Here is a 14,371-nt window from a genome sequence, read left to right as displayed (position 1 = left end):
ATGTTTGGTGGGATGGGGGATGCGAACCCGCGACCCTCAGTTTGCGAGTCGAGCGTCCTCACCACCTGGCCATGCCGGGCCCAGGTTGTTTAAGAGGAAACTGTAACAACAGGAATGTAGTATACAGATTAACATGCAAATTTTGTGTTTCTGAATACATCGGTGAAACATGCAAGACTATAAGGGATAGAATTAACAAACACCTTCGAGCTCTGTATACATTAAATAGCAAAGCCAGTGCTGTGGCTGAACATTTTATTGACAAACACTGTATAATTGATATTGATTGTCACCTATAACAGCAAACATTTTTACTTACTGTCACAGTGTTTTAGATAGGAAACGCAAAGAAGCTCCTCTGATTTGAGAGAATAAGCCTCAGTTTAAAAAATCACCTTGGAATTTTTAATTATTACTGTTTGTATTCAATTAGTATAATAACATATTTTATGTGTACTTTAAATAGTATAATTTTGCCTGTTTTCACGTACTTTCAATTTCACCATGTACAGCAATATAATTTTACAACAAATATATATATATATATATTCTTGAGTGAAGTCCACCTTATTATGCAGACTCGAATTATTTGTAAATCTTGTCTTGTTTGCTCCGATTGAGCAGTAGTGGCAAAACATTGGCTTAAATAAAACCAATTATGTTTTCTGGAGTAAAAGACCGTGATATATATATACATCTTTTTAACAATGAATACAACTCTCCAGTTTGCACTACAAACCTTAAACTCTTATAATGATAATATATTTATAAAACACGTCTCTAGACCGCATGAAATCAAGTAAAGTAAATAACATAAAATATTTGTATTCATGAAAAGTTTTCAGAAAAACTAGGTGAAGATATAAACGTTTGTTTTATTTTTAAGTTAAGAATAACTGAAATTTTGCTTGTATTAAACATGTTGTTTTATATTGGACCATACAGTTTTAAATTCTGTATTTACTTATCATTCTTGGTTCAGTAAGAAACTGTTAAAAGAAGTGAAAGTAACCGGCTGTGAACATTGTGTAGATTGTAAAGTATATTTACGATATATTCAAAACGCTGTCTAATCGGTTTTACTAAGAAGGAAGAGAGAGAAAAAATACAGGCACAAGTTTTCTTTAATGTACGGTTTGGGTGTAGTCTAATAGTTAGCGTGTCAGGGTACTGATCTGAGGGTTCATGGTTCGTGTTCTGTTACCGAGAAAAATTGTTCTCCGCATTGGGGCTGTGGATGCGTCATAAAAGTGGCTGTCAAGTCCCACTATTCGATTAGAGTAGCCCAAGTGCTAGTTGAGAGTGATATTAACTACCTGCCTTCCCACTAGTCTATCATTTAAAAATTAGGTACGGCCAACACTGATAGCCCTCGTACAGCTTTTTGCATGGTGCAATTTGGTTTCTAATTGATAACAACGTTTTTCATCTGCATTACTTAATACTGTAACCTAGATCAGAATCCCTTACTACTTCTAACCAGACAATGAACAAACATCTTTTGATCTCACACACGCTATTAAGTGTTACTGGAATAAAAGATAAATTTTTCATTGTTCTTTGATGGCAGATTTATTTTTCTATATCGTCTTCAGATGTCTGCAAATTATTTAGGGAGTTAATAAATATTAAGTTCTTTTTTTAAGAGTTGCCTATTCTTGTAGTTGCTTCTTTAGTTTTAAGTATATTTTTTGTGTTTCTTGATAAGTTTTTCTTAATGTTTCTGGTTTAAAGTACCTCTGACTTATTTCACAAAACCATGCAAGGGTTGGGCTACTCTTTTACCAACGAATAGTGGGATTGACCGTCACATTATAACGCCCCCACGGCTGAAAGGACGAACATGTTTGGTGTGACAGGGATTCGAACCCGCGACCCTCAGATTGCGAGTCGAGCGTCCTAACCACCTGGCCATGCCGGGCCATATATGTGTATTGTTTTAACATATTTTATCTTCAAAGTTTAGCGTTTTTCCATGGATTCCACATCTTCTACTCTTTTTTTACTCTTTCAAAAAGAGCAACATGGACAATACACAGTCTAGAGATCCTTATAAACATCGTAACATAAGCTACGGAAAGTTCATCGACTGATATCGGACGAAAACACTCACAGCAAAAACAGTAAAGTGGCTGTTTTTCTACTATAACACAGATTTCCAGATTTCTAAACATATAAAAGAAAACAATTTCTTTGATTCAAAGGTAAACAACCGCAAAAGATACTTTTCTTTTTTGGTTAGGTTCATCTGCTTCTTAAGAGAACAAAAATACGGTTTTTGCTCAAAACCTTATTAAATTCTTACATGGTTGGTATTATTTGTTCATGGTTGGTGTAATTTTGAATGAAATCTTAGAACAAAGACAACAACTTAGCCAGTGAATAAAGTCATTGTTTATTTATGTTAACTGGGTAGCGGTTTCCAAACTGTGGGTCGCGACCCTACATGGGGTCGCAAGAAAACGGTTACAATTAGGCATAATTTGGTTCTGGATTAAAGCGATTTGAAAATCACACTGTGAGTGTGTTGGTTGCTATGTTGTTTTGAGAGCTGTCTGGGGTTGCATAAATATTTATCTCAAAATGAGATCACATGAAGAAAAGGTTTGTAAAACGCTTTGCTAACGCATGTCATTAATTTAAACATGCTAAGACACGTATATATATATATATAATCGAATTGTAAACAAGAAATATTACAAAGTGCTGGACCACAGTTAATAAAGGTCTTCTGGCTTAAATTGTCCTTCTCTGAAAATATATTATATATGAGGATTAATCATGCATCCCAATTACATCACTCTTTGAGATTTGAAAAGTTTAATTTAAACATCTTCATACGGGTAATTGAAGACAATATGTTTTATTAACAAATTACAAATCCACGATCTGTAATTCTCACACACATACATAAGAGCATAATAATGTTACACAGCTTTTATCTCACGTGATATAAACTTCTTTTCTGTGGCAACCCACATATAAATATCTTGGAATGATAAAACTTAACGGGATATTTCAAAATAAGCTAAAGAAAACTAGTTCTTTAAATACTAATAACTCTCAAACTACCAACCTGCGTCACAATACTCAATGTAAAGAACTTTTCATAGCGGGACCCAGCAGTAATTAGTGGAATTAATCGCAATATTAGTGGTACTTTTTATGTTTATGGGAATCAGATGGAATCACAAGCGATGGAATCACAAATAGTTTGGATAAATGTGTTAAAGAGCGGGTGCTAATCCTAGGATTAAAGGGAAATTAAAACATTTACACTTTCCAAATCAAGAGCGCCTGGTGTTCCTAAAAGGAAGTGAAGAGTTTTTTTTCTCATCCTTAAAGTTAACAGACGTTAACTGTTTTTGAAAGTAAATTATGAGAAATTAACAACTCCATGAATATACAAGACATTTATTCGTCCTTAAAAACCAATAGCTCTTCAACAAAGGGAGTTTAAGAAGGCAACAGCAACTCCTCTCCAAGTAATGTTGACTTCATTTTCAATGATATTCATGGGCATCAACTATTCCTAAATGAAAGTTAAAAACGTTATCTTAAGAAAAATCATGTTCGTTATCTGCTTCTTAATTTACTTCTTAAATGATGTAAATCCCGAAATAAAACGTATTTCATAAAATAATGTAGAGTAGTTAAAGAACATTACTAAATGAAAGTTAGTGTGGGCCTTAAAGGGCGTAAAAAGTTATTCGAAAGCGTTTCAGTGATTCCATTTTCTAGATGGGTATAAACTACTTAAATATTAATGGTACTACTATATGGTTAGGCTTGGCGTGATCTGGTAGTTAAGGCGCTCGACTCCCAGTCTGAGGGTCGCGAGTTCGAATCCGAACACGCTCGTCTGCTATGGTTGGTGACTGGTATAAAACGCTCTGACCGATCCCTAATTCGCTAGGAGTAAGGTCGAAATGAAAAAAAAAACATTATATGGTTATTTCTTAAAAGAGAATAAATACTCTTTAGATAATTCTAACAGCTTACTAAATAGTTAAATGATATTTACTGTTTTAGTCACATTTACTGAAGATACATTTCTCATAAGAATCATTATCATGCACCTTAAACACGCATTGTCATTATTGAAAATACAAAAATCTGCAAACGAGTAGTTCTCAATTTCACAGGTATTATTTAATGAAAACAAAATGAAAAAATATTAACCATACACATTGAAATTAATAAGGTATGTGCTTTTTCTCATTAGAAAAAACTAAAGTAGCAACATAAACCGCCATGTTGTTGACTCAACATGTATGGTAACTGTGACGCACGTGTGCATCTAAAAAAACACCCACCTTGATATGTCTTTCAGGCTGTAGAAAGCGTTATCTTGAAGACTTATTTTAATATCCACTGATTTAGATAGATGATATTTTGAAACAATTGATGTATAATTTCTCTGGAGAATTACACTCAAAAGTGGTTGTGTACACAGATATTAATTTTACTTCACTGCGACCATATTCTTTATGGGTTCCGCATAAGTGATGTGGGCGAACTGAAGACGTCACAGTCTAGCTCTGTTCTCCAGTTCTGTGTCTTTACTGAGGCTGGCAACACAGAAAAATAAAATTAGCAGCGCAAGAATCCCTGGCAAGCGTATGCCGGAACTGTAACTCATGCGGGATGAGATCAGCCTCATACCACTGCAGCTTTTCACATGGACAGCAAGGCACTATCATTTCCACCTTATGAAGCTCAATTTGTTGATACGTTGGTCACCTCTCGTGTCGATATCAGTTTCATGTGATACGATATTGCAGTCGTTTCTTTCTGCTTATTATAACTGTACATTTGTAAAAGAAGAAACAGCTTAGAGGCAGTTAGTGACGTCATATCTTCACCAAGGTCGAGGATATAGTTCCAGCTAAACCCGCTGTATTCTTCGCCACACCATTTGAAGACCATCCGAATAAAAGTGCAGAAAGTAATTTTACTTTGTACTTTACTCAAAACTGTATCTCTCACAGTTGTGGTTATTAGTGTTAATATCTGAACACATTCATTACTGAAGCTTGATAACTCTTTATAACTTCGATTATCAACCATATTACAGTATTCGTTTGTAACTACACCATACTGTGGTAATTATGAAATCTAAGGGCTTATTTACTTAGCAATTTGGTTAATTTGTTTAATTAAGAACATAATAAAAATTTACAAGATATGTGTTTTGTTTTAATTTAATAAAGCCTTATAACATAACACTGAAACAATACTCAGGGGGAAGAAATATCGTCGACAAAAGGCTATTATGAAACCATCGTATACGTCTCTGAACAGTCATGTAAACCTTGGTTGAGCCTAGTTTGATACATGGTTTGAAAAACTAATGACTAAAATGTTTTGCTAGACTAATGGCTAAGGGTTATTCCAGTTAAAGCTTATACCACCAAGAAAGATTGCGATAATAAAAAAGCGTAACTGATGAAATGTTTAGTTTCCAAAAACATAATATAATGGTATAGATATAAAAAAATCGTCTATCTAGCTCTTTCTTTCCTCATCCGAAGAATTATATTTTCTTCCAGGAAGAACCAATATATACTAGCTAAGTAAAGCCCGTAGAGTAAGGCTGCCAAGTGGAAAGCACGTGATAAACACATCCTCTAGTTGAAAATATTCCATTAAAACTTATTCAAACAGCTGCGTAAGATATCCTCTGCAATTAATTTATCTCAATTGTTAAAATTAAAAGTTAAATTATTTATCTATATATTACTTATCTTCTTATCTATCTTCCTGTTTATCTATCTGTCACTCCACATAACTGAATATCAATCTCTCCGGTTTAATAACATTGCACATAGAAGTTTGCTGCTACCAGAGCATAGAAAAAACGTTCTGGAAACTGAAGTGACTTTAAAAGATATGTAAAAATTTACACGTGAGCAACAAAAGAGGCTAGGTAGTGATGGGATTATGGCTATTTTATTTATTTTGAAATTAATTTGGAAAGAGTTTGTTGGCTAGGTAGTGATGGGATCGTGGCTATTTTATTAATTTTGAAATTGATTTGGAAAGAGTTTGTTGGCTAAGTAGGATGGGATCATGGCTATTTTATTTATTTTGAAATCTATTTGGAAAGAGTTTGTTTCCTATCACAAGCCGAGAGCCTATATGCACTGAAAGAATTATAGTTTTCTTCTCACACATATGCATTATATGCAAGAATTTTAGTAACAAGAAACATAGTATTTTTCTGTTTGTTTGTTGGAAAAAACAATAAATCACGTTATTTTATCTACATAATATTTGATATATAGTTTATGGCCCGTATCTTATTACACACGTTCAGCAGTAAATGGTTCTCACTGGTAAAAGTAAAATGATCAGTACAGGGCAGCATGAAAAAAAAAAAGAAATACTTGAAAAAGTGAAATATATTTCTTGAGTCATAAAAGGACAGAAACTTACATAGCTTTAATACACCAACATATTTTGTAGAAACCATAGCATGTTTGAATTACAAAGCTCAAAACATTTACATTTAGAAAAGCTATACTATTATTTTCATTTAAATAAAATTTTTCTTTCGTGATAAGAACAATTGCAATAGTTTTATGTAACACCAACATTCATTACTTATTTGTTAAGCCTAATATGCATGAGCTATCCAGCACTCGATGATTGACAGGGTCATCATTAAATATGAATTGTGTCAGCGTGTCTTCTGAAAGATACGAGATATGAACAGCTACACCATCAGGAATGTTAAGGTCAAGGACGTTAGGGCCAAATCGAGTCTGAATATTTAGAGTACTGGTTGCTACTACCACAGATTAACGCAAAAAGTAAAATTAAACTATTTAACCTACAACGGCCTGAAACGTAATTGGTCCCTATTTCGGCTTCCAAAATTCTATGAATTTTATGCATTACAAAACTGAACATTAATCATCGACTTGGAGTGTCTCAGCGATACTTCTTAATATTGAGTTTTAAACCTTGTTGTATCTAATTAACCACCAATGATTGTTTTAATACTGTTAACAATAATATCTAGATAACAAAACACAGACCAGATTACATTCAAATTGAGAATCTTTTAGCTTTGTTAATTTCTCTTAACATATTTCGGATGGGTTACGAGTTTACTCGTGTTTCATGCTGAGTGTCTTTGTGTGCCATGTATTTAAACGTTGAGTTTGAAAGGAGTCGGATGCGTATTATTTTGTTCATAACTCAATTATATTTTTTATCATTTATTTGAAACTTACAGAGTATGTACATGAAGACACCTAGTCAATTTTAAAAGTGTGGTATCTTGTAAAACATTTTCCTATATGGAGTGGAACCGCACAAAACTTGCACATGTATCGTGTCTCACTTCTATTCCCATAGGCAGTACAAACTTTGCAGGCTCTGGTAGGAAATTTTATTTTTTCCTGTAGGTGAAATGATCATAGGAATATGTTGCTTTATGCCACCAGATAGTCTTCCTGGGGGATCCTTATGTGGTGCTCTCCTTGTACCTTCAGAAGATGGACTGGGTTCGTTTCTCTCTAGTTCCAGTGAGCTTTTTTTCTCTTTGTCAGTAATCCACTCTCTTGCCACAGAGAGGAGGCACTGCTTATATATATATATATTTTCAGTTGATTCAGAACTTTGCAGATTATATATGAATTGAAAAGGCCACAATTTATTAGATAAAGTACTACCTTTTTGTCCATTTCACTGTTTATCTGAGAATGTTGTAGTATGATTTGCAAGATCAACACCTTTCATGTGGGCATTGTATTAGAGAACAAACATAGGTTTTTTATTTCTTCTCCAGTTATTCAATTTTTTATTCCTGTGATAGAAACAGATGAGTCATGGATGGTTGAAACCATTCTTTCTTCTCTTTTGTTTTTCTATATAAAAATGAGAACATCACCTTTTTTACGGAAAGATGTTTCACCTTTATTCATTGTTGAAACTTTAGGCTTGGCGGCAACCCTCTATTCACTCTGATTGTTCCACAGACTCTTTTTTCATGTTCCAGGAACAGGTTTGCAATGGAAGTACTGTTGTAATAATTGTCCTGGTATACGTGGTGCCACAATCCAAGATTGGGAGCAAGAACTGAATAAATAGTCTCCTCCAATTTCTTCCCCTCACCAGTATAAATCTCCATGTTGCAAGTATAACCTGTGTCACTCTCACACACCATTCTCACCAGCAGGCCATATTTTACAATTTTTGCAGGGTTGTATGTTCGAAATCTTAGACGTCCTCTCCATGGAATCACGCCCTCATCCAATGTCAACTGTTGCTTTGGTTTGTATACTGTCCTGAATTTAATGAGGAAATAATCCAGTACTGGTTGAATTTTGAAAAGCCTGCCTGAAGACTTATCCATTTTCTGATTATCATTGAAATGCCAAAATGTCCAAATTTGTTGAAATCTGTTTCGGCTCATTGTCTGCGAAAATATTGGGCTCATCAAAAATATGATCTGTTGACCAACAGTCTTTCCAGTTATATTTCCTTGTCTGTCCCATCAGTAGAATAAGGCCTAAGATTTTCCCCATGTGTGTAGATGTAACTTCAGACCATTGAAGTCCTTTAGATGACACTTTATGTTTCTCTGCAGTTTGATTATGGTAGGTACACATTTCCTGACAAAACGTTTCAAACAAGTCATCACCAAACATTAGACTTGTCACGGCAGCAATACTTTCAGGTTCAGATGGAGTTATAGTGGCCCCTAGAATTCCTTCAAACATTTCCAAATTCGGTGGAATATCTATTTCTGACCAATTATCGTTATCATAACGGGAAAACAAATCATTAACAGGAACATTTGTAGAATCATCATCACTTTCTGATTCAGAATCAGTTGAGAGCACAATAACTTTACGTATCTTTGTAGGCTTAACAACGTCACTGTATCTAGAGTCACTGTCAGAATGATCCACAAACACATCCACATCAGAATCTTCACCTTCACTTGGAAGATCTGACTAGTTATCATCAAGTAGTTCAGTAATCATCTCATCTTCACTCAACACGTTACGTTTTCTGCGAAAAGCCATTTATAAAAATATGGGTATTGTAAGGAAAAATCAGAAAAATAATAACCGACCGGAACAAACTAAAACTTGTCCGACTCCTTTCGAACGCAACATTTTAATAAATGATACAGATAAACGCCCTGTACGACACACGAGTAAACTCGTGACCCGTCTGCGATGTGTTAATAAAATAGTAGAACAACAAGAGAAATCGGAGCTGACACTCAATAAAAAAAAATAAAAAAATGAGGCAAAACTTAAGAATCAACTGTTACCATTTAAAATAGAAACAACCAAACGTTCAGGTAAATTTATTTCACTGACCCAACTTAAGAGAGTTCAACAATTATTTTCCAAATGTAGTCGAAAGGAATTATAATAGCGTTCATTTTCAAAATAAATTACATTTTATTTTGTTTGTAGTTAAGCACAAAGCTGCACAAAGGGCTATCTGTGCTCTGCCCACCACGGGTATCGAAAGCCGGTTTCCAGCGTTATAAGTCTGCAGTCATGCCGCTGTGCCACTGGAGAGGAGGGGGGCAAAGTAAATTAAAGAATTAGTTCCGTTTAGCTTCAGCTGATTACTTGACATTATATAACATATTTAGCTTCAGCTAATTACTTGACATTACATACCATATTTAGCTTCAGCTAATTACTTGACATTATATAACATATTTAGCTTCAGCTGATTACTTGAGATTATTTCACATAACAGTATCTGCCAAACTTTTACCCTCCAAGGCACATTTGGAACTACTAAAAAAAATGCACCACACTGCTACCTACCACTAACTGCGGCGTCTCATAACAAAGTGAGAATAAGGTCACACAGACACACAAACATCTGAAAAGCAGACAGTGGTAAATAAAATGGCTGGCGATTGTACTTTTCACTGTATCATCATATGGAGATTTATATTCTAATTATTTATTTTTTAAAACGGCTATAGAAATTATAATTAATAGTTTGTATTAAATAAACAGAAAGTGTACAGAAAACATTACTTGTGAAGTAAATTTTACTTAAAGATCTTTTTATACAAAAATATATCTAAACACTTTAAATCGGATTTGTTTATGGTCAGTTTAACTGATTTTATAGAACACTGACATTGAAAAACTTTATATCATCATGAACTTCACACTACAGTGAACGAAAAGAATATATAAGAAAAGAGAGAGAGGAAAAAAAAAAAACTTCACCAAATTGTTGGAGTCCAGATTCGTACATGGAATCTTCTTTAGTGAAATGTAAACTCGGTGATAACACAAGGTATAGTTGATACAAATCGTTGTCATGGTTTGTAGCCTATAAGGTCACCTAAGCCTAGTCATTAATTAATTACTGATATCTTTGTTAATTACTACATTCTAATTACCAGTTAGTTTTGATCCTACGTTTCAGCAGCTACCTTGATGCTTTCTTCTGCAGAAGTCCGCTTATCAAGGCACATCTCGGAAGTATTAAAAAATGCGTCACACCACCACACATCACTGAATGTAGCGCCTCATAGCGAAATTAGAATAAGGCCATAAGGATACACAATGATCCGACAGGTTGATAATGGTAAATAAAATGGGGATCGTATAGGCCACCAACCGTGGCAAGGTTTGTTAATAACAAGAACACTCAGTAGAGATCACTTAGGTGATCGTATAGGCCAACCGTGATAATGTTTGATAATAACCACACCACTCAGAAGAGTTCACTTAGGTGATCGTATAGGCCATTAACCATGACAAGGTTTGGTAATAGCCAGAACACTTAGCAGAGTTCACTTAGGTGATCGTATTAGCCACTAATCGTGGCAAGGTTTGTTAATAACAAAATAACTCAGCAGAGTTCGCTTAGGTGATCGTATAGGCCATTAACCATGATAACGTTTGGTAATAACCAGACCACTGAGCAGTTCAAATGCAAATAAAGAATTACTTTATGCCTACTAACATCCATCACATTTGTATTTTATTTAAAACAATTACTGTCGCTCACAAACCCGGCCTAGATTTATTGATAGTTTTTGTAATTGGTCTAGTTAAATTGCGTTTTTAAAAAATCCGATATAAGCTTCAAGTTTTACCTCAACTAAAAGAAGTATTCATCCTCAACCATATCAAAGCTGTACTATATCGATTCTTTTATTTTATACTGGAACAGTCTTAAGTCTATTTCTACATTAAAGTTAGAGCATGTATATATTTTTTCCAACAGTATTGGACAATTCAAATAAACACGTAGCAAAATCGCTTGTGTGAAAACTGAGAAGCAAGTACTCGCAGCAAAGTCTTTGTTTGTTTCAAAAGTGCAATAGCAGCAAGTTTTACAGTATGGAAATTTTTTGTTTGTTTGTTTCAGATCTTCACACATGCCAATAAAAGAGCTGTATGCACATATAGCCTCCTTAATATTTACCGTCAATGTTACAATGCACCCATAACCTAAAGCGCGAAATGAGTTTTATCGGCGACGGGACGCGAACATAACTTTTCAGATCCTCACTCTAGGGACCCTAACCACAACTCCACGCTCGGCTAGAGCAGCAACTCCTATATTAACTTTACAAACGCATATAAATTTTGTGAACCATCAATTTAGTCTCCTAGTGTTAGAAGTAGATACACTCAAAACATGAGACCCTACAGTGTTACTAGAACCAGAGACTAAAAACATTCTTGGATACACTCAAAACATGAGACCCTACAGTGCTACTAGAACGAGAGACTAAAAACATTCTTGGATACACTCAAAACATGAGACCCTACAGTGCTACTAGAACGAGAGACTAAAAACATTCTTGGATACACTCAAAACATGAGACCCTACAGTGTTACTAGAACGAGAGACTAAAAACATTCTTGGATACACTCAAACATGAGACCCTACAGTGTTACTAGAACGAGATACTAAAAACATTCTTGGATACACTCAAACATGAGACCCTACAGTGCTACTAGAACGAAAGACTAAAAACATTCTTGGGTACACTCAAAACATGAGACCCTACAGTGTTACTAGAACGAGAGACTAAAAACATTCTTGGATACACTCAAAACATGAGACCCTACAGTGTTAGTAGAACGAGAGACTAAAAACATTCTTGGATACACTCAAAACATGAGACCCTACAGTGTTAGTAGAACGAGAGACTAAAAACCTTGTGTTAGAAGTAGATACACTCAAAACATGAGACTCTACAGTGTTACTAGAACGAGAGACTAAAAACATTCTTGGATATCAGTCATTTTATGAGCAAAATTAAAATGTGAGGTAAACAAAGCGGGGCGAGTAGTTCGATCAAAACTCATTGAAAGGAACCGTAAACATAATATTCCCCGTGGGCTAAACACAAGGCCACACCCAGAGAACTTGCAACAAGTACATACAACAACGGTAACAAAATATTTATCCATGAGAAATTTCTACTATGAATAAATTTGTTAAATAAGTTGGTACATTAAAAACAACTGATAAAATCGATTTCTTGTGATTTCAGGGGCTTTTGTATATTTGTGGACTCATTTTTTTTCATCCCTACATTTTCCAAGATGCACATTCCACAAACATTTTTTTTTTGCTAAGACTTCCACTTACGTCTGTTCACTTGTAAAAATTTTAAAAAAATCAGTACTTTACTCATGCTATTTTTTATTTTCTTGTAATACGCATACTTCTAAAAAATAAAACATGCAAGATGAAATGTTGGTAAAGAACGTTTGTTTTAACCCAACACTTACACCGTTTCCTTGCATCATCTGCATGTTACTAGACAGCTTGACACCATAAAGTTGCATTGTATCACACTTCCACGTGATGTTATTGAGAGCACTACCCGTCTGAACTGAAGGACGTTAAAGCTTGGAAGTCATTTTGTTTTTAATTTGGCACTAAAATCGTATCAAATTAACACATTAAATAACGAGTAGTTACAGCATCTCGTACTTCGAAGTTGCATGAAATAAAATACAAAGTATTTCTTATTAGCTTGTTCTTGAATTAGAAAGTATATTTATTCTGAGGTGCGTGAGGAATTAGAAGAATCCAATTGTAAGGAGAAATTACAAATTACGATTGCGTTTTTTTGAGCTTTACTCACAAAATTTCCCAAACAGACATTATGAAAAGAGCACGCTGTTGGTAATTTTATCAGTTAACTAATTATTACATTCCAAACAGTTAATTATCTGAAGTGCTGGTATGCTGTATTTTCGCGCCATTCGTTGTCAACCCTGTTTTACCTTGTGCCCTCCACACCACGTGAAAAAGCTCATGTTACGTTTGAAGAGATCTCCAGCTGTGAGGAATGCGATTAAAAGATACTTTAGGCAAACAGTAATGCCAAAGCCTGTTTCAAACAGAAAAAAAGTGGCAGCCATTTGACAAATATCAGTGTATTAAGTTCACTGCGAAATAGATTAATAATTATCGAAAAAATAAATACAACTTTTCGACAGAGCAATGATCGTCTGTTAATTTCCGCATCCACACATTCCATACTCTGCTTGGTGGTAAATGCCACAAGATAACTGTAATTAAAAGCAGTAACTAACGTTACTTACTATAATACAGTAAATGTGTAAATTTATTAGCACACCCATAGGTCCTGTAATTTTAATTTGTTGTACCTATGAAATAAAACCACTATAGTGTTGCGTCAGCGAGGTCACGTGACTAGTATCACGCCACGTATTTCTAGAAATATCCTGTTCCTTTAAGAATGCCCTAGCATTTACTAGATATGTGTAAGTCTGATATATATATATATGATGCTCACAATGCGACGGGACAACAGTGTAATGAGTAATTGAATGTATGCGGACAAAATATTGTTGGCCACGTGAGATATAGCGTTTGTTATAGCGCGACTGTTGAAATTAAGTGTATCGTAAAGTTGTATTCGGAAAGAATAAACCAGTTTTATTAAGTAAGGACTTGTGTCGCTAAAGTTTCGTCGGAACGAAGTTACGGAAAATCAACTAACAACTGGAGGCGTAACAAATTGGTGTCAGAAGTGGAACGAAAAAAAAATGGAAACGAGAGGCGGAAAATCAAACTACAGCTTAGCAGACTTGATGGCAGCAATACAAGAGCAGCAAATGAAACAAGAAAAGAGACAACAGCAGTTGCAAGAAAACATGCAACAGTGGCAGCTTAAACAACAAAATAAACAAGAAGAGAAATTACAGCAGTTGTTGGAGGAAAAAGAAAAGAAACAAGAAGAGAGACAACAGCAGCTGCAAAAAAACCTGGAACAGTGGCAGCTCGAACAGCAAAATAAACAAGAAGAGAAATTACAGCAGTTGTTGGAGGAAAAAGAAAAGAAACAAGAAGAGAGACAACAGCAGCTGCC

At 34.7% G+C, this 14,371-nt stretch overlaps 2 protein-coding genes across 3 annotated transcripts in view; both read right to left on the bottom strand.

The window, feature by feature from the left end:
* The window catches only part of LOC106460097 (FYVE, RhoGEF and PH domain-containing protein 4-like), a 132,139-nt gene that overhangs the window by 94,404 nt on the left and 23,364 nt on the right, over window positions 1-14,371 (bottom strand). Inside the window, exon 1 of one of the 2 annotated variants that reach the window (XM_013919778.2) lies at window positions 4,317-5,175. The exons of the other annotated variant lie outside the window; for it this stretch is intronic. The gene's annotated coding sequence lies outside the window, so the exon portion shown is untranslated. Of the gene's footprint in view, window positions 1-4,316; window positions 5,176-14,371 lie in introns of those variants that run through there. 2 annotated transcript variants of the gene reach the window in all.
* Window positions 7,931-8,365, bottom strand: LOC106460093 (piggyBac transposable element-derived protein 4-like). Its single transcript, XM_013919775.1, has one exon. It carries the CDS (start codon window positions 8,363-8,365, stop codon window positions 7,931-7,933), a length of 435 nt encoding a protein of 144 aa, XP_013775229.1.

Source organism: Limulus polyphemus, unplaced genomic scaffold (assembly GCF_000517525.1).
Source record: "Limulus polyphemus unplaced genomic scaffold, Limulus_polyphemus-2.1.2 Scaffold707, whole genome shotgun sequence".
Taxonomy (NCBI): domain Eukaryota; kingdom Metazoa; phylum Arthropoda; class Merostomata; order Xiphosura; family Limulidae; genus Limulus; species Limulus polyphemus.
The sequence above is the reverse complement of the archived record's forward strand: the minus strand, read 5'-3'. Positions and strand labels throughout refer to the sequence as shown.